The sequence below is a fragment of the Sus scrofa genome, chromosome 16 (genome assembly GCF_000003025.6).
Source record: "Sus scrofa isolate TJ Tabasco breed Duroc chromosome 16, Sscrofa11.1, whole genome shotgun sequence".
NCBI classification, from domain to species: domain Eukaryota; kingdom Metazoa; phylum Chordata; class Mammalia; order Artiodactyla; family Suidae; genus Sus; species Sus scrofa.
The window spans coordinates 28,092,767-28,113,294 of NC_010458.4; the positions used below are offsets into that span (position 1 = coordinate 28,092,767).

Here is a 20,528-nt window from a genome sequence, read left to right on the forward strand (position 1 = left end):
ATTAAAGTTGTTTCCAACCGACTCCCAATCATTTCTTGTCCATTTCATCTTTTTTCTTCATAACATCTATTATTATCAAAACTGATTCTACTTCCTTTTTGTTTTTTCCCACTAGGATATAAACTCAGAGCAGGGACCTCATCTGTCTTATTCACAACTGTATCCCTGGCATTTAAAACAGTACTTGGCCAATAATAAAGACTGCAATAAATATTTATTATAAATATGTATTTAATGATAAATATATATGTAATGTATAAGAATATATTAGTGAATTTTAAAATTCTTGTTCCTCCTGAATTTGTAATTTGAGTTAATGGCATCTCAATGTTAGCAATATTTGACCTAACACTGTTTTCCCTTTTTTTTTTTTTGGTCGTTTTGCCATTTCTTGGGCCGCTTCCGTGGCATATGGAGGTTCCCAGGCTAGGGGTCCAATCTTCCCAGGCTAGGGGTCCAATCGGAGCTGCAGCCGCCGGCCTACACACCACAGCTCACGGCAACGCCACATCGTTAACCCACTGAGCAAGGGCAGGGACCGAACCCGCAACCTCATGGTTCCTAGTCGGATTCGTCAACCACTGCGCCACGACGGGAACTCCTCCTTTATACCTCTGTAACAAGTCCTGTTGATTTTGTACCTCACTCTCATAAATGCGGCTCCTCCGTTTCTATTTCAGGTCATCACCTTTACCCTCTACTCGTGTAAACTCTTGGGACCTTTTCCTAGTTTTTCCCCTCTCCAATTCATTTCCAGTATTGCCTTCATAGGTAACTTTCCACAACCAAGACCGTATCAACCACTTTACATCATTTGTTTACATACTTGTTAAAAGTAAATATTCATAGCAATCAATATATTTATATTGCAGCTACATGTACCATAGATATATTTCAGAAAAAAAACGGTGCAGATAAACAGTTGGGAAACATATTTTCTGCTATCAATTGGAAAAAGGTCTCTCTCTTTAGACAAGTTTGTTTTTTTTAACAGCTTATTGGGGGTATAATTGTTGTTTGGATTACTTAAATAACCAAGCATACACAAGAAACAGTGGAATGTCTGAAGTTCCTGGCATATCATAAACATAATCCGACTCCAACCCACATTTCCAGCCTAATTTCTACTGTCTTTTTCCTGTGGTGTTTTCAACAGCTACCACATTACGCCCGCGTATGTTTATCGGTCAAAAAGCCACAAGGTTGCTCCAGACATCAACGGGAATCTCATTTTTTTAAAATGCGATGTCTTGTTACAGAAAAAGCCTCACTGAAATAACAACCAAAGTCTTGGACTCACAGAGAAAGGAGCTCTGAACCGAACAATCCTGGAAACAAGGACAATCAACGGCCCTAGCGCTTTACTTTGCCAAAATGCTCGAAGTCGGCGTCGGCGCCGGCCCACGCCTGCTTCTCGAGTAATAGTTTTTGAATCTGACAAATTACCAGTAGGTGATGCTTCTCGACGAACGAATACAATCATAACCGAGAGGAATAAGGCCACAGGGAGAGTGTTTGGAGGTCTTTCGCCAAGTCCGAGGAGCGGGTGAGCAAAGGCAGCTGGCGACAGAGAAAGCAAAGGCCAACAGCTGAGATTCAAACCTTGCCGCACCAAAGAAAGCCGTTTAGCCTTACAAAGGAAGACCGGAAGTCCTGACCTGACCGCGCCCTCCGCACGCAACGGAGGGTGGGACCGGAAGTAGGGAGGCGGAGTCCCAGTCCGGAAGCTGGTCGACTCCTCTCCGGTTTTCATTTCTGGTACCCACCCTTTCCCACCTGGTTGCGATAAAGCCGGTGAGGACCAGCATTCTGATGGGCTAAGCGAGATAACAGCAAGAGTGAGCCTTGTGGAGTGATGTTAATTTAAATAATCTAAACAATTAGACGTCAATAAGCCATTGGAAAAAAAAATTGGCAAAAGATGGAGACCTCTGCTTTTCCTAGTTTGGTGGCAGAAAATGTCTTTCAGGAGTTCCCGTCCTGGCTCAGTGGTTAACGAATCCGCTAGGAACCATGAGGTTGAGGGTTTGATCCCTGGCCTTGCTCAGTGGCTTAAGGATCCAGCGTTGCCGTGAGCTGTGGTGTAGGTCGCAGAGGCGGCTCGGATCCCGCGTTGCTGTGGCTCTGGCGTAGGCCAGCGGCTACAGCTCCGATTAAACCCCTAGCCTGGGAACCTCCATATGCTGAGAGAGCGGCCCAAGAAATGGCAAAAAGACAAAAAGAAAGAAAATACGTCTTTCAATTGTCTTTGCACCTTTAAACGTTTTTTTAAAAATAGCAAGTGGAGGTGTCTGCTATATTTATTTATTGCCATTAAAGCAAATATTTATGAAGAGCCTGCTATGTGCTAAGCATAATGGGGATAAACGAGGGAATGAGACCTAGGGTCGAGGATGAGGGCTAGAGATTAACTGGAAAGAAACAACTAGACAATAATTCGATCACATTTATGGTAAGTGTCCTTAAGATAAAACACAGAGGTTTGTGAGAGCATGTAGTGGGCAGATCTAACCCAAGCTGAGGTAATATTTCCACTGAAATTCAAAGGATAAGTAGGCGTTAGCTAGGTAGAGGTAACAGCCTGTGTGAAGGCCTTTAAGCCCAAAGGAAAGATCTGGTACCTTAAGAGGGCTGAAAGAAGAGTTTCTGCTCTGTTGCAGTGGGTTAAGAATCTGATTGCTGGGGCTCTGGTCCCCATGGGGGCTTGGGTTTGATCCTCAGCCTGGCGCAGTGTGTTAAAGGATGTGGCATTGCGTAGGTCATAGCTGTGGCTGGGATTCAATTCCTGACACCAGGAACTTCCATATGCCATGGGTGTGGCCATGAAAAAAAAGGGGAGGGGGTGCTGAAAGAAAACCATTTGGTTAAAACTGATTAAAGAGGGAGAAAGTCTCTTCTTAGGGGAGAGAGGCCTGCAATGGGGCCATTGACATATGCAATACAGATTTATGAATTATGGACTTTATCTTAAAAGCAGTGATAAACTATAAGCAGGGCATTAAGCAAAGATGGCAGCACCAAGTGATGGGGAGAAACGTAACTCCTTAAATTTATCTCCATTTAAAAAAATCTGATATGCAAATTGACCTCAATCTTATGTAAAGTGTAATAAGGGTATCCTCAACCATGTTTTCACCGGTCTGTAACATCAGCTTTATTACACAGTGCTTAGGTCCTATGTTACTCCCACCTTTTTTACCTCCAATGTATAAGAACCTCCTATATATAAATTCTGTCTACTACAGAGGGGTTTTGTGGTGCTTTTTGTACTTTAGAAAAATTCTTGTAACTGGAGAATAGATTGTACAATGTAAGAACAGACGTGTCAAGCCCCGTAGAAGGCTTTTGAAAGAACAACAGGAGAGATGATGGCAGTTTGGACTCAAGGCTGTACACTGAGAATGGAGAGCATAGCTCCAAGAAATATTTAGGAGATGAACTCTTTAGTCTTAGGGGTGATTTAACAGTAGGAGTTCCTATTGAATTCTGAGGAAGCTCTAAGGGAAGGTAGCTCTGGTTTGGATGCTGTTTCTGCAGGATTAGAAGCAGCGATTAACTAGGGACTGGCTGCTATCATGAGGTAAGGGCAATTAACAACTGGGCATCTCCAGTAAAAAATGGATGAAGATAGCAAAGCAGGTCTGGAGGCGTCATTGGTAACAAAGCAGTGAGGGGGTCATGATGGCATTTTATAGCTATATGACCTTGGGGAAAAAAATGTTTGCTATTAAATTTGCAGCTGGTTTTTACCTGTGGCCATCCTCCAAGCCTGATTAACAGATAAGGCTACTTTTTCTTTGTAAGTTTGAGCAGATTTCCCGTCCTTCAGTCCTGGACAGGTTTTTTACTTTTTCATGCCAAGCATCCTCTCCTAATAGGATTTTTTTAAAAAAACCCAAATTACAGCTTATTCCATACCCTCCCTAGGTAAGACTAAATACCTAATCACAGAGTTTCTCCTGCTTTCTAACAGCATCCAAGCTAGAGTGAACCTCCAGTTTCTTAGACCCTCTCCCACATTATCCAACCAAAGCCCGTATCTCCTAAGTTTCTAACACCCTCTTATTGACACATCCCACACTTCCCCATGGTGTATATTCTGCCTCACTACAGGCTCTAAACTCAACATACCCAGGTAGAGGTGTGGTCCTGGTTATCTTTGACTGAAGGGCACTGAAAACATAGAGGGTTTGAGTTGATGATACAACTACCAAATTCAGACCAATATGTTATTTATTTCAGGGCCACACCTGAGGCATGTGGAAATTCCCAGGCTAGGGGTCGAATCAGCTACAGCTGCCAGCCTATGCTACAGCAACACAGGATCTGAGGCGCACCTGTGACCCACACCACAGCTCACAGCAACACCAGATCCTTAACCCACTGAGCAAGGCCAGGGATCAAACCCACAACCTCATGGATCCTAGTTAACCACTGAGCCACAAAGGGAACTCCCAGACCAATATTTGCACTGTTACCAGACACAAGACTAACATGTACTGGTACCTTTGCGTCCTTGCTCATTAAAGACTTGTACTAATCATCCCCCTTACAAAAACTTACACATATTCTATTGAAGATACAGAAATCCTAAAGGCCAACACTTGGGGTCCAAGGCCAACTCTTCCTTTCAGTATGTACTGGTGCATTTTTTTTGTTTTGGGGTTTTTTTGGTCATAATGTTCACTGCCTTGATGTGGGAACTGAGTTTGCAGACCAGGGATTGAGCCACAGTGGTCAAAGTCCTGAATCCTAACCACTAGACCACCAGAGAATTCCCACTGCAGTTTTGAAACATGTCCACACATTCCTTGAAGGCCTGATATGGCTTCATAACCACTCGCTTAGAACCAAGAGACCGAGCAGAAGTAATGCTGTGTGCTGCTTCCAAATGCAGCTTCTTCCTGTGTCTTTTGCAGTGCCCTCTCTCAAAATCTAGCTGTCACGTTGTGAAAAGTCCAAGCCATGTGGGCAGGCCATGTGTAGGTGGTCCTTTTCAAGCGATGGCCCTGTTCAAGTGATGACTTCAAGTCATCTATGCCCAGACATCAGCCATGAGACAGAGTGAAGGTGACTCCAGAGGACTGCAGCTGCCAGCTGTTCGAACCACCTCAACTCCTTAGTTTTCCTAGCTGAGGTGTCAAACATGGCAGGATAGAGAAAAGCCATCTCTACTGTACCCTGTTCAAATTCCTAAGCCACAGGAGCATGAGCATAATAAAATGTTTTTTGTTTGAAGAGATTGAATCTGGGTAGTTATTTAAGTAGCACTACTAACTACTAACTGAAACATGTATATTGACCCTATTGGTAGCTGTTATTGAGTATAGCAGCAATTGGTAACAATGAGCTAATAGATAAAACTAGGTGGTTATTCCCAGAGCAACTGCCAGAAGTTTAAAGTATATTCAATTAGCATGTACTTGGCCCCTTGTCTAATGTCAGGCCCATTCACTATATTCCTCTCTTCCCCAACCCTGTGATTTACAGTGAGCAGTCTTTAGAGAACTGAAGATTAGGGATCAGCCACCACGTTAGGAGCCAATTTGTAAAATGAACTATTATAATTTCCATAAAACCCAGTTAGATAAATACTTCCCTTTTACAATAAGGGTGCTAAAAGTTTTAATGTATTACATTTGCTAGTTTTTCCAAAGTAGACATATTTGTTATTAAAATTATTATTCAACAGACACTGAACAGAGTATCTTCTATCCTAGTGTGGTTTCTGATTTCAGACCTTAATTTTATGTCATGTAAAAAAGTTTAACAGAAATTGTTTGGAATACCAGGATACCACTCCAAAAACTTACAGGAAACAAAACTATTTAAATTTTATTTTCAAAGTCTAATTTTAATTCAGACTGAACAAGCAGAAAAGTGAGAAAGCTAATCGTATTAGCAGACACAGATGTACCAAATGTAAAACAGTGGGTTATTAACAGAACTATTTACATGCATATTTACAAGCGATCCTTTTTTTACATTAAGTTTTACATTTAGTTAGTTGGAAAAAATTTGACATTAGGTAAAAATATTACTTAGATAGGGCTGAAGTGGTACCGCATTATAGTAAAAGTATTAGAAAAGTGATTCTTAAGATGTATCAATTATAAAGCAGATGAAAAGTTGAATGATAAGATCTAGTAAAATTCTCCAGTAAAAAAGTCAGTGGAACTCATGCTATAAAATGAAAGTGAGAAAGTCATATAAATGAAGAAGAATAATGTTCTAGGCTTTAGGGTAATGAGGTTAGGTAAAAAAACAATGAACAATTCTAGAATTGCAATAAATCCTCAGTGAAGAATCTTGGTTGTTTAGTTAGGAGTTATAAGTTGTTTTTTAAATGCCATTTTAAAAGCCCTTGGTATCAACTAGCATCTCGATATGTAAATCAGTTGTTAATGATATAGTCTAAGACTTCAGTGCTAAAGATATTCATGACTGTGATTCATATTTGAAACTTAATTCAATGAAACACTAATAAATGTAAAACTAAATGAAAGCTCTAATACTCACATCTAAAAAAGGATGCTACATTTTGCAGTAATATGTATTTTCAGGCTAAGATTTTTTCCCTCAAGAAAAGTAGAATTTAAAGGATAAGGTTCTAACCAGCTAGCAAAATTTACTTTCAACATTTCATTTATTTCAAAATCGATTTTATTGCAGCCAAAACAGTGGAATTAACTGTACATAATAAACTATTATATATATATACACGTTTTAAGTTATAGGGAATAAAGTTTATTTTGGCAGAGTGTTAAACAAAATTAAAGTTGCATACATTAGTAACATAACTCAACATTCTTAATTTGGTATAAGTGTGACACATTTTCTTGCTTTTCTGTTCTGCTAAATCACCATAACCTAAACTGCTTTATAAACTGATATGCCGAAATTTAATTTTACTGTTTTCGCTTACGCTCTGATTCCAAACAAAACTTTTCATAAGCTTCTTCTATCTCTGGGTCCATCTCATCATCAATATCATCCAAGTATCTGTGAAAGAAGCAAAATGACAAGTTTAATGTTTTCAATTCAGAAGATGCTAAACCACGAAAGCATGCATCTCCCCACCCTCCAACAACCCTTTCCATCCATATATGGGCAAACCTATCTTGCCAATCCTACCAACTGCTGATAAGTGTTCCTCCCCCATTTCCAGTACAAGACCATTTGTTGAAATGCCACAAGTTCATTAAGTCAAAGAGAATATAATGCTTACCAAGTAAAACTTTAGAGGACAACCTGAAATTCAATGCCAAGGATAACTTCAATTTCCAGTGGTACACCCAGCAGGGCTGAGCCTGCCTAACTGTGCTTAGAGGCACAACCCTGTATTTTTTTCTATTAAACATTATATAAAATTATGGCAACATTAGAAAATCTGATACTGACATAATTAAAATGTCACTAGTTGGAGACAATAAAGGTGATTCTTTTTTTTTTTTTTTTTTTCCTCTCTCTTGGCTGCACTTGCAGCATGTGGGCATGTGGAAGTTCCTGGGCCTGATATTGAACCTGAGCCACAGCAGTGACAAGGCTGAATCCTTAACTACTAGGCCAACAGAGAATTCCTTTAAGGGAAAAAAAAAAAAAAAAAAAACCTACCAAACACAAATGAGATATAAGAAAACCTTTAGTCACAGGTTTTCTCCCCCCATACTTATGAAAAGGAAAATCTAAGTAGCCCATTCAAATTTGCATAAATTGTTAACAGAACCAGGACAAATCTCATGACTTCTTGGTCCTTCTATATACAAAATGTAGTACAATCTAATGATAAATGAGTAATATAATAAAAGTTTATTTAATTACAAAGAATGGCAAGTGAAGAGACTGAGATATGAGAAGAGGGCTATAATTTATATATTCCCATCAGTCCAAACATTTTTATAAATAGTTATCTGTTTTCTTTCATTTTAAACCTTTAACAGCTAAGATGTGAGCCTTTTACTACGTGCCAGAAGTAAACATACGTGCTAATGTATCTCATTTAGTTCTCAAAAAAAAAAAAAACAAAAAACCTCAAAGGAGGGGTACTGCTATTCCTATTTAATAGATGGAGAAACAGGCACAGAACTTGACCACTATCTCACAGTATTACGGGTATTTTTTTAAAGTCTTAGGCATAAAAACAGAATCTATTTTATAAAAACTAATTGCTTAAATATGCTACATTAATAGTTTTTTCTCTTTAACTATATATAAGTTCTCAGATTAATTTGTTTTCTAACATAATTTTCTGAAAATTTTTGGTAAATACTATTACATATATACCACTATAATACTACCAAAATGTGCGTTCTTTCATCATCTTTTCTAGTCTAAACTCCATCTACAAACTGTGGTCACAAATTTCACAATGAAAGTAGCTAAAGAGAACATACGGATCACCAGCCCCTGATAAATCTGTTCCATTTTCTTCATAATCTGGAAAAAAGTCTTCTCTTTCAAGTAACTCTTGATATTTCTCTTGGTAATCTAAAAAAATAAAAAATTTTAATGCTGAAAAAATTCATACGAAAAATTTTTTTAGTATTGTGACTTTTCATTTAATTAAATAGCAGTAAGGTTCCAATCACATATTTAATAACTTTTACGAAATTTATATTCTAATTGGCTTGCTTTATCCCAGCCCCCACCCCCATCTCCACCACATGCTCATAAACTACACAGCGCACCCTTGAACAACATGGGGGTTAGGGCCACTGAACCTCCAGTACAACTGAAAATCTACACATCACTTAGCCTTGTATCTGCAGATTCAACCAACCCCATGTATAATAAAGTACATATTTAGTGAAAAAATTCAGGTATAAACAGACCTATGCAGTTCAATCCTGTGTTGCTCAACAGTCAACTGTATATTTAATACTCCTCTACATGTAAGTTGGAAATCACTATGAATATTCCAAAGTACATTTCATAGCCAGTGTGTACATTTTCTACTGCTTTCATTGATCCAAGTTTCTCAATCTGAGGAGGCTAACCAAGCAAATGCTGTGAGCACAGGGGATTTTTCTCCCCTCTCTTCAGAGACAGCTTGAAGGTGGCTACCTGATAAATGTTTCAGCTTTACCAACATTCCCTTGGTTGGTCTCTAAGGCCATAACAGCTGATATTAAAGCTTTCAACCTGTAAACTGTCTTACTGAGTTTCTTTTAAGATTAGTATGTAAATTGGAGTTCCCATTGTGTCGCAGTGGAAGCAAATCCAACTAGGAACCATGAGGTTTCAGGTTCGATCCCTGGCCTCACTCAGTGGGTTAAGGATCTGGCATTGCCATGAGCTGTGGTGTATGTCGAAGACAGGCTCGGATCTAGTGTTGCTGTGGCTGTGGTGTAGGCTGGCAGCTACGGCTCGGTTTAGACCCCTAGCCTGGGAACCTCCCTATACTGTGGGTGGGGCCCTAAAAAGACCAAAAAAAAAAAAAATAGGATTAGTATGTAAATGGAGTCCTTACCTCTAAAAAATAAAATGGGTTGGGGTATATTAAGACTAGTTACCTTACAACTAGTTTTTTGTGAACAACAGCAACCTCAAACTTTGAGAGGATAATATAACTACGTTAAACTAAGTAGAGACCATGTTTTGCCAACATTGTCAGTCTCTATAAAACTAATTCCAGCTTAAAGGGCTAGTGATATTTTGACATCCAATCTTGGCAATTTGGAAACAATTTCAATTATAAAACTTCCCTGCAACAAATGCTTAAGGCAACAGATGAAGCATTCTTTTAAGTAATACGAATGGGTTCATACATACACAAAATCAGGTCACCAGGTGAAAGAAATGAGAAGAGTCCTGAAAGTCATACGTAACTGCTGCAGCTGGGAGGCTAGTAGACCACCAGGTGGTCTTAGAAATAAAGGTGCTTTAATTTTAAAGCCCACAGAAGGTCTGAAAGCAAGTCTTGGGCCCATGTGAAACAGGGAGATAAGACTCACACCACATCCAACCCACCTACACAAACCCAGGATGTTCAAAGGGCTGATATCACAAGCAAAAGGTGGACCAAGAAAAAAAATGAGGGAGTTCCCATTTTGGCCCAGCGGAAACAAATCTGACTAGGAACCATGAGGCTGCAGGTTCAATCCCTGGCCTCGCTCAGTGGGTTAAGGATCTGGCATTGCCATGAACTGTGGTGTAGGTTGCAGACATGGCTTGGATCCTACATGACTATGGCTGTGGCTGTGGTGTGGGCTGGCACCTGTAGCTCTGATTTGACCCCTAGCCTGGAAACCTCCATATGCTCTGGGTGCAGCCCTAAAAAGCAAAAAAAAAAAAAAAGAGAAACACTTTGGTGGCAAACAGCTATGGTAAAGAAGCTTTGTTGTCTCTGTCTGCGTTTGGGGTCAGGCTAGAAGTACTCTGAAGAAACTAGTCACCAGAGAATTTGTAACAATAGGCTTGCATTTAAATTTCTATTATCCACATAAAGAATCCCTATAGACAAGAAAATAACTTGTTCCAAGCCAGTGTTATCCCCATGGTTCCTGGCACAAGCAAATATAAACTTCACTTTGGATAGATGTTCCTAGAGTCCAAGCCACAAGGAGTTTTCATAAAGAAAAACAGGCAGTTAAAAAGCTTGAGCCATCATAAAGGGCCATAATATATGTAACTTAAGTTCAAATGGTTAAGAAAAAAAAAATGAGTGTGGAGAGACTAAATGACAAATGAAATAAAGTGTCAGCAAAAGGTACATCTGAGTAAAAGGTAGATGGATGTTCTTTTTAGTTTTTACCTTGTAACTTTACTGTAAGTTTGAAATCATTTCCAAAAAAAAGTTTAATAAAGACAGTTAGGAGTTCCCGTCGTGGCGCAGTGGTTAACGAATCCGACTAGGAACCATGAGGTTGCGGGTTCGGTCCCTGCCCTTGCTCAGTGGGTTAACGATCCGGCGTTGCCGTGAGCTGTGGTGTAGGTTGCAGACGCGGCTCGGATCCTGCGTTGCTGTGGCTCTGGCGTAGGCCAGTGGCTACAGCTCCGATTCGACCCCTAGCCTGGGAACCTCCATATGCTGCGGGAGCGGCCCAAAGAAATGGCAAAAAGACAAAAAAAAAAAAAAAAAAAAAGACAGTTAAACAATAAGGTCCTACTGTATACAGCACAGAGAACTATATTCAATAACCTGTGATAAACCACAATGGAAAAGGATAAAAATATCTATGTATTACTGAGCCACTCTTCTGTATCACAGAAATTAACATTGTAAATCAATTACACCTCAATAAAATTGGAGTTCCCGTTGTGGCTCAGCAGTAACAAACCCAACCAGTATCCATGAGGATGTAGGTTTGATCCTCGGCCTTGCTGTGAGGTGTGATGTAGTTTGCAGATGCGGCCTGGACGCCACATTGCTGTGGCTGTGGTGCAGACTGGCAGCTGCAGCTCTGATCCAACTCTTAGCCTGGGAACCTCCATATAAAAAGAAAAATAAGTTATAAAGACAGAAATATGAGATTGCAAAAAAAGATAAACAATTTTGTATGTGATAATCAGAAATAACAGCAGGGTTAGAATTAAAAGAGAACAAAATGGAATTTAGTAAGGAAACTAAGTCACAGAGAGTACAAACAAGACAGAAACATTTAGTTTACATTAACACTCAAAGCTTCCACGTGACAAAACAAAGTAAAAAGACAGCACAAACTGTAAGGATCACTTAGTGATAAGGAATTCACTATCACTAGTAGGGAAATAAAGTTTACAATTTCATACAATTGACTGGCAGAAAAAAGGTCTGATAACAGTAAGTGTTGCCAACAATGGGAAACAGGAACCTGTGCATGCTGCTGGTGGGACTATGAAGTGGTATAATCATGCTGGAAAGCAGTTTAGCATCACTGAGTGAAGTTGAAGATGCACATAGCCTATAAGGTAACAATTCTACTTCCTTAAATCAGAAACCCCTGCATGTACACAAAGATTCTTAAAGATGTTACTACCCACAGTGCTATACAAATGAGTGTGAGCCACCAGACCATCCTCGAGTGGGGAATCTATACAATGTGGTTTACTGTGTAGGATATTATTTGGCATTTAAAATGAATGAACTAAAACTATATATAATATGGATAAATACCAAAATAATACTAAATAAGAACCTGAATAAAAAATAAGCTGCAGAAAGATGTATACAATAAGATACCTCTTAGGTTAATACTGCTTTCTATGATAATACCTACTGTTTATAGACATATGAAGTAAACAGATGGCACAATGATACCAATTTCAGGATAGCAACTACCTCCTGGAGAGAACTGATAGAAGGACTAGACTGGGGTGAAAGATCAATTACAGCACAGAGAATGGTTTAATATTATCTTTAGGGTTTTATTTCTTTGAAAAGACCCAAAGTATACAACACGGAAAATTGAAATTTGTTTAATCTTGGCAGTGAATCAAGAGGCCAGTTTTTTGTAGTTTTTATATTTTTTGAATATTTCATAATTTGAAATTGGAAAGTTAAGCAGTCCTTCATTCTACCTCCTTTTGGCTAGAGATATAGGACAGTCCAGTGTCTGCTATCCAGAGGAAAACAAATAGGAAAATTCTGACAAACTTATACCAAGTGGGAAAATTCTCTTGCTCACACTGCAGTCCTATTTATCACAATTAAAGCAATCATTCTACAAATGGCTCTTTTCTGGAAGGGGAGGTGTGCAGAGATTTATTTTTTTTTATTTTTATTTTTGCTTTTTAGGGCCATACCTGAGGCATATGGAAGTTCCCAGGCTAGGGGTCAAATAGGAGCTGCAGCTGCCGGCCTAAACCACAGCCACAGCCATACAGGATCTGAGCCACATCTGCGACCTACAACACAGCTCACGGCAACACTGGATCCTTAACCCACTGAACGAGGCCAAGGATCAAACCTGTATCCTCATGTATACTGATTCGTTACCCGCTGAGCCATGACAGAAACTCTAGAGATTCAGATTTTAATTAACTGACCAATCAAATATTAATAGTCTGTAATTCTTAATATCTGCAAGTATTAACCCAGAACAATAAAGTTGCTAAACGAGTGTTCTAGTGAACTAGAACTCTCTTTTCCATTCTAACCACCTGAAAGTTTAGAGTATACAAACAAAATATTACAGAAATTAAAATGCTTGCATTTAATTGAGGGATTCTTCAAATCCCTCCTTATTAGAGTGACAAGATACCATATACTGAGTTAGATGTTCCATTTGAAATGGTACCAAGTGGTAAGTGTAAGAACAGTCTAGTGAGACAAACCTTTATTCTGTATTTTAGAATATGAACTCTTCAAAAAATTAAAACTTCATGCCAATAGGTTATGATTTTCTATAACTTACTATCTTAGCAAAAAAAACAAAAAAACAAAAAAACAAACACCAAAAAAAACGGGAGGAAAATGCCTGAGACAACATACCTGGATCAGCTGCAGTGAAAGGAACACCATCAGACGTATAGAATGTTGGTTCATTCTAGGATGAATCAGTGATAAAAATATGTAATAATTTCAGAATTTATTTTTAAAAGCACATTCATTAATAAAGATGGCTGACGTCATTCGTCAACTGATAATATAAGAAAAAGAAAAACCTAACTTCCTAGCAGCCATTTTCACTTCACTGGGAAAGTCTATGGTCTTCAGATTTCTATTCTCTCAAGTGCTTGCAGTTCTAATCCTGCTGTCCACTGCCTGTCACACTCATGGCAACTTGGTCTGTTGTATATTATGATTTAGTGTCAGCTAATTTTTAGTTGTGGTTCCTTCCCACCAACTGTTTCTTTATGTAGGCTGAAAAGAACCTATGTAAAGAAAAAATTGTTGGGGTTGTAGGAGCATTTCCTCCATAGGTGCTTTATGTTTGGTCCTGTCTGGAGCTTCAGGGCATCCCTGGCCTGGTAACCATTTTCACTTTCTTATTTACTATAGCATGCAAAGTAAAAGTCTGAAATGCAGGCCTCTGATCATGAATTCTCTAAAACAAAACAAAACAAAAACAAAAACAAACAAACAAAAAACAACCCTGCTTTTTGGAATCCCTACATTCACCCAAGTCCAAGCCTTATTAATTTCCCTTACCAATGAATGGCTCCTTCTCTAGTCCACCCTTTCACTGAGGAGTCCGTATTTCTCCTCCTATTTGCCTCGTCTGCTGGCTGCCATGTGTCCCTAAGCCAGTGAAAAGCTTCTAGGTTTTAAATTCTGAGAACAGTTTTATGTAACTTATCTAGAAATTTCCAAAACTGAATTCAAGAAGTAACCAAGTTTAAAACATAAATACTGGCATACCATAAAATAATTAGGGTCATTTTCAGGTGTCGCTTCCCTGTATGTTGAGGTTGCATGAACTCTACCCCAGTTACTTGATCGGAGTTCAACAAGCTTCAAGAGCATTTGTTTTACATCTCTGCAGACAAAAGTTGAGAATCAGTTAAAATGAGCAAGTTTATCATGCTCTAAAATATCACAGATGCCCAAAACTTTGTCTCAAAAATTTAACATATAATCCAATGTTTTGATTCTCTAGACATTCCCTATAATGACACAAATTTACCTTTTTAAAAGTTGTACCTCACCCCTTTATTACACTGATCTGGAAAAAAAATTTAGAACAGTTATACTCAAATGAGTACTGGGCTCAAGTAAGGGCCAAGCAACTGGAACATGATTCAGAAATCAGGCAGTGGGGAGTTCCCATCATGGCTCAGCGGTTAATGAATCCAACTAGCATCTATGAGGACGAAGTTCAATTCCTGGACTCACTCAGTGGGTTAAGGATCTGGTGTTGCCGTGAGCTGTGGTGTAGGTCACAGATGTGGCTCAGATCCCAAGTTGTTGTGGCTGTGGAGTAGGCTGGCAGCTACAGCTCTAATTGGACTCCTAGCCTGGGAACCTCCACATGCCGCGGATACAGCCCTAAAAACACACACACACATATACGCACACACAAAAGAAAGAAATCAGGCACAGTGAAAGACACATTGGATATGATTAATAAGGCAGGAGAGGGATTCTAAACTCACAATCTCATATTGGTATAAGGAATGATTTATTTCTGATGACAAGTGGGAATGTTTCAACTACCACTAGAAACCCCAGAAGGGTTTTTTTAAATGTTTTTTTTTTTTTTTTTGTAAAAGTAAATGCAACATATAAACATTCAGGATTGACTGCAATATTAAGGAGACAGGGAGGAAATATTTGTTTGAATCACCACACAGGTTATATTCATCTTTCCTTGTAATGATAAGAGCCCCGCAGTCACCTGACTACAGAAAAGTACAGGACTGACTCCTAGGAACACAAATAGGCTCTCCTACTTCTCCTCACTGGTCACACCCTAGCATGGTTCCTCCCTATCCCTTACTCAAGCAGGTCCTTAGTAATAAAGCATTAGCAAAACTCTTCAAATTACTGCCTCTTCACCCTTTTGGACAAGCTTTGCAACAGCCTGGAATAAGGACCATGTCTCAGAGGTGCCATTCTGACTAGACTGTATGAAGAAATAGGTGCAAGAGACAAAATGGGTCAGTACAAAACTGGGAGCCAACAGTCCCTGTTTGCACCTACAACTTACAGATGTGGTCAGTGTAACATGAAGGGGAAAAGGGCAGAAGAAGGGATGGGCATGGAGGCTATCCTTGGGAGTAGTCTGCTGCTCGCCCTCACTTCTTGGCCTTGCCCTGTGGAGCCACAACTTCCATGGCTTTACGCACGGTCTCCTCATCTCTAGGAACTGCATGGGCTTGACGGGCTTGAAGTTCTTGTCCAACTCACAGACAACGAGCATGCCAGTGAGCAGATGCTTTACAATGCCCCAGAAGGCTGTTGCCATGGGCTACAATCAGTACCCATTTCCCCTCCTTAATCTGGGGAACTAGTTCTTCTTTCCAAAAGGGCAGAGCTCTGACAACAGTATTTTTCAGACTCTCACAGGAGGGTAGCTGACCTTCAGTGAGGTCTGCATACCTTCAATCCTCACTGATGTTGATGTGGAAGGGATGACTGGGCTCCATTGGAGGTAGCAGGACTTCAAAGGATTGCCAACCTACAGATCTTTACCTGGGCCTCACTATGCTTGGCAGCAGTGTTTCTGCTTTATTGAGGCAAGTCAGACCCCCACAGTGCCACTCTGAGGAGCTAAATTCTTACCATTGGCAGCCACATTTAATCAACAGCATCCAGCATTGTCTAGAGAGTCCAAACTGTTCTCTTTTGCACTGAGGTAAAGCAGATGTCAGACTCATAGCCAGCATCTTATAGTGCATGCACATACCCTGCTGGGCTCAGGTCAGCAGTGGACCAGCTGCTAAAGCAATTTTTCAGGTTCCAGGTGGCAGCTCAAGGTGCTTTGAAGGCTACGGCTCATCAAGGTTCTGGAGCCATGGCCCAGCCCCTAGCCCTGCCTGCATGCTCACACCCACTGCCTGGCTCCTGCCACCTTTTTTTTTTAAATCCTTGAAATGTGTCCCAGGTAACTCTGACTATATATGGTTCTTTCTTTTTTTTTCTTTCGTTCTTTTTTGGGTCTTTTTAGGGCTGCTCCACAGCATATGGAGGTTCCCAGGCTAGGAGTCCAATGGGAACTGTAGCTACTGGCCTACACCACAATCACAGAAACACGGGATCTGAGCCACGTCTTCGACCTACACCACAGCCCACAGCAATGCCAGGTCCTTAACGCACTGAACGAAGCCTCAGGGATCAAACCTGTGTCTTCACGGATGCTAGTCAGATTGCTTCCACTGAACCATGACAGGAACTCCCCATATATGGTTCTTAAAGGCAGTGCAATGCTCTTTTTTTAATCTTCAACTGAACTTACAGTAGCACTTTACTCAAATATTTAGTGAACTTAAAGTCTGAATCACTTTACTTTTCAATGGATTCACATATTATCATAGGAATATGTATTTTTTCAATTTATAAATACAATTGAAGAAAAATGCCTGAGTAGAAATCACAGATAAAGAAAGTATTTCTGTAGCTCTATAAAGATTATTCTCATCAAGTGCAACAGATTAAAAACAACTCCCAAAGAAAAAGCAAGGGATTGAGATCCACTGGCTATCGACATTACTTCTTTTCCTACCTGCTACAATTTGCATCTAGGACAACATTCTCAATTCTTTGAATAATCTCTTCCATATCAGTTTTTCCTTTTTCCTTCCACGCATCTTCTAAAACTGACCCTGTCAACTAAAAAAGCAAGTATCAGAAAAATAAAGAATTCAATAAAGTATAGAAATTCTAAAAAGGTTAGTAGCAGTACAAGCATTTTTGAATTTAGCAAGTTAAATATTCCTAATTATTTTCTATCATCTAAATATTCAGGGATCACTTCACTTCATTTTTCTTGACCATATAGCAGAAGTTTAATCTTAGGTTTTATGTGCCAATGACTGTACGGTATATCTGCTTTATGACTAAGATAGGCTAGATAAATTAATCAATATATCACTTATAAAAATATGCAACATGCAATAAATACAGAAGCTTTGAATTAAAAAAATATAAACTTCATTAGGAAAAAAATGAGTTGAGGATATAAACAGGTAATTCACAGAAACTTTAAAAAGACTTAAAACTCATTAGTTATCAGGAAAGTGCAAATTAAAATGAGGTTTTTCTTTCTACAGAAAAATCATGACATGGAGAAGAGACTTGTGGTTGCCAAGGGGAGGAGGAAGGAGCAGGATGGACTTGAAATTTGGGGTTAATAGGTACAAACTATTGCCTTTGGAATGGGTAAGCAATGAGATTTTGCTGTATAGCACTGGGAACTATATCTAGTCACTTATGATGGAGCATGATAATGTGAGAAAAAGAATGTATATATGTATGTGTGGGTGGGTCACCTTGCTGTAGAGTAGAAAAACGACAGAACAGTGTAAACCAGATATAACGGAAAAAAATTAAATGAGGTTTTTGTTTTTATTCATCTGTAACAAAACATAACCCAGGATTGATTATATCCATCACTGAAGGATATGGGGAAAGGGGTGTACACTCTGGTTCAGCATTTGGCAAGGAAATTTGGCATTACCTATCAAATTATGGTATACACATTCACTGAGCCACCAAATCTGTGTACAGGAATTTAACCTAAATAAACAACTACATATATAAAAATGAAAGATTACTGACAGTACTGCTGTGGCTAAATTAACTGTTCAACAATAAAATGGATAAAAAAATGTGCATGTGGAATACTGAGAAGCTATTGGAGCAAGAGCCATGCAAATCTATATGGCATGCAAAGATCCAAGATTTTTGTTAGGTGGTTAAAAAAAGCCACCAAAAGAGTAAGATCTTACTTATGAGAGCACACACAGACAAGGGAAAGAAAGGAAAGGGAATTTAAAGATGAGGTGGAGGGAGTTCCCTTCACGGCACAATGGAAATGAATCTGACTAGGAACCATGAGGTTGCGGGTTTGATCCCTGGCCTTGCTCAGTGTGCTAAGGATCCGGCGTTGCCGTGAGCTGTGGTGTAAGTCGAAGATGAGGCTCGGATCTAGTGTGGCTGTGGTGTAGGCCGGCGGCTACAGCTCCGATTAGACCCCTAGCCTGGGAACCTCCATATGCGCGAGTATGGCCCTCAAAAAGACGAAAGACAAAAAAATAAATAAAGATGAAGTGGAGTGAAGGACTTCCATTTCTTTCACTTCTAAATTTTGCTTCTGATATTTAACAATAAGTATATATTGCTTCTCCAACATTTAAACTCAAAAGCAAAGTCAAATGTCAATATTTAACTTAAGAGTTCCTGTTGTGGTCAGCAGTAATGAACCTGACTAGGATCCATGAGGTTGTGGGTTAAATCCCTGGCCTCGCTCAGATGGTAAAGGATCTGGCGTTGCCATGAGCTGTGGTGTAAGTCATGGATTCGGCTCAGATTCTGTGTTGCTGTGGCTGTGCCATAGGCCGGCGGCAGCAGTTCCAATTTGACCTCCTGGCCTGGGAACTTTCATATGCCTCAAGTGTGGCCCTAAAAAGCCAAAAAAAAAAAAGCAATACTTAAAGCAATAACTTATGGTGAATTCATTTGTGTACCATACATACTTTCCCTCTTCTAAATTATACACTAAAGAGACGAAACAGTTAAATTTTAAGGAAAAAATAAGTAAAACCTACCTTCAGTAATTTTACCGCACAAATTAAATTGTCATCCATAGGATTAGAAAAAAGGGCATTCAGCAACTCCCGAAGACCAACCTGAAGAATGTCTGCTCTTGTAACCTGTCCATTTGTTCCTTTGATCTTTGAGACAAAAGAAAATGAAAAGCAAATAAATAATACAAAACATATGCTCAGAATAACTTGAGCCTCTATAATGTTCATAAGGCATTCGCTAGCCTATTTAGCTCACCCCTTTTGGGGGACACATAGCTCTTTATACTCTTTAAAAAAAACTTTCATCATGGAGTTCCCGTCGTGGCGCAGTGGTTAATGAATCTGACTAGGAACCATGAGGTTACGGGTTCGATCCCTGCCCCTGCTCAGTGGGTTAATGATCCGGTGTTGCCGTGAGCTGTGGTGTAGGTTGCAGACGCAGCTCGGATCCCACGTTGCTGTGGCTCTGGCGTAGGCCAATGGCTACAGCTCTGATTCAACCCCTAGCCTGGGAACCTCCATATGCCGCGGGAGCGGCCCAAAGAAATAGCAAAAAAAAAAAAAAAAAAAAAAAGAAAGAAAGAAAATCATTAAAAAAAAAAAAAAAAACCTTCATCAGAATGGAAGAGGTATCATAGCTCTCTGGCCTGAAGAACTGTAGGTTCAGGAGCCATATCTTATCTTTATACTTCCCACACACTGCATCACTACTTCTACATGGGAAGTACAACAGCATTTTTTTTCTTTTTTGGCTGCACCAGTGGCATGTGGAAGTTCCTGGGCCATTTTGAAGCCACATCACAGTGTCCAGCCAAGCCGCTACAGTGACAATGCCGCATCCTTAACCTGCTGGGCCACAAGAGAACTCATGACAACATTCTTAAAGTGACTCTTCATTTAAGGCACATTTTAGATTGGTGCTCTTATTTGGCTTATACAAAAATGGAACTGAGGAGTTCCTGTTGTGGTTCAGCGGGTAAGCTGTGGTGTAGGTTGCAGATATGGCTCAGACCCCACATTGCTGTGGCTGTGACATAGGCCAGCAGCTGCAGCTCCAATTTGACTCATAGCCTAGAAACTCCCATATGCCTTGGGTGTGGCCCTGAAAGAAAAAAAGAAAAATGAACCTGAAAAAGATTAAGGCATGAGATTTTTTTATTTTAAAATAAGGCCTTCTATGGTAAAAAGGGATAAGTGAGGCATGAGATTGGACACAACCCTTTTAAATGCACTGACTGTGATGCACATTTGATGATGGGTTCATGTGTCCTTTCAGGAGTTTACAATACTGAGTTCTCAAAAGATCAGAGTTTAAGAAGGTATGCTTATCCAGATATAACTCGCCCCCCCCCCAAAAAAAAAATCAAGCAAATACATTACAAAGTAATATTCAGCATTTACACTGCCTACCAACAAGCATA

The 20,528-nt window shown here is 39.6% G+C and overlaps 2 protein-coding genes and 1 pseudogene across 6 annotated transcripts in view; all 3 read right to left on the reverse strand.

Annotated features, from left to right (window-relative positions):
* C16H5orf34 (chromosome 16 C5orf34 homolog) overlaps positions 1–1,440 on the reverse strand; it is a 33,910-nt gene extending 32,470 nt beyond the window's left edge. Inside the window, 1 exon segment of the mRNA XM_021077011.1 lies at positions 1,301–1,440. The gene's annotated coding sequence lies outside the window, so the exon portion shown is untranslated.
* The window catches only part of PAIP1 (poly(A) binding protein interacting protein 1), a 35,717-nt gene continuing 21,002 nt past the window's right edge, over positions 5,814–20,528 (reverse strand). For all 5 annotated transcript variants that reach the window (XM_005657616.3, XM_005657615.3, XM_003133921.6 and 2 more), the window contains exons 6-11: positions 19,129–19,254; positions 17,085–17,191; positions 14,282–14,399; positions 13,412–13,466; positions 8,394–8,487; positions 5,814–7,002 (exon numbers count right to left, since the gene is read on the reverse strand). In XM_005657616.3, the coding sequence (XP_005657673.1) occupies positions 6,909–7,002; positions 8,394–8,487; positions 13,412–13,466; positions 14,282–14,399; positions 17,085–17,191; positions 19,129–19,254 (594 nt within the window). In that variant the 3' untranslated portion in view covers positions 5,814–6,908. The remainder of the gene's footprint in view (positions 7,003–8,393; positions 8,488–13,411; positions 13,467–14,281; positions 14,400–17,084; positions 17,192–19,128; positions 19,255–20,528) is intronic.
* On the reverse strand, positions 14,839–17,069 carry LOC102162000 (annotated as a pseudogene).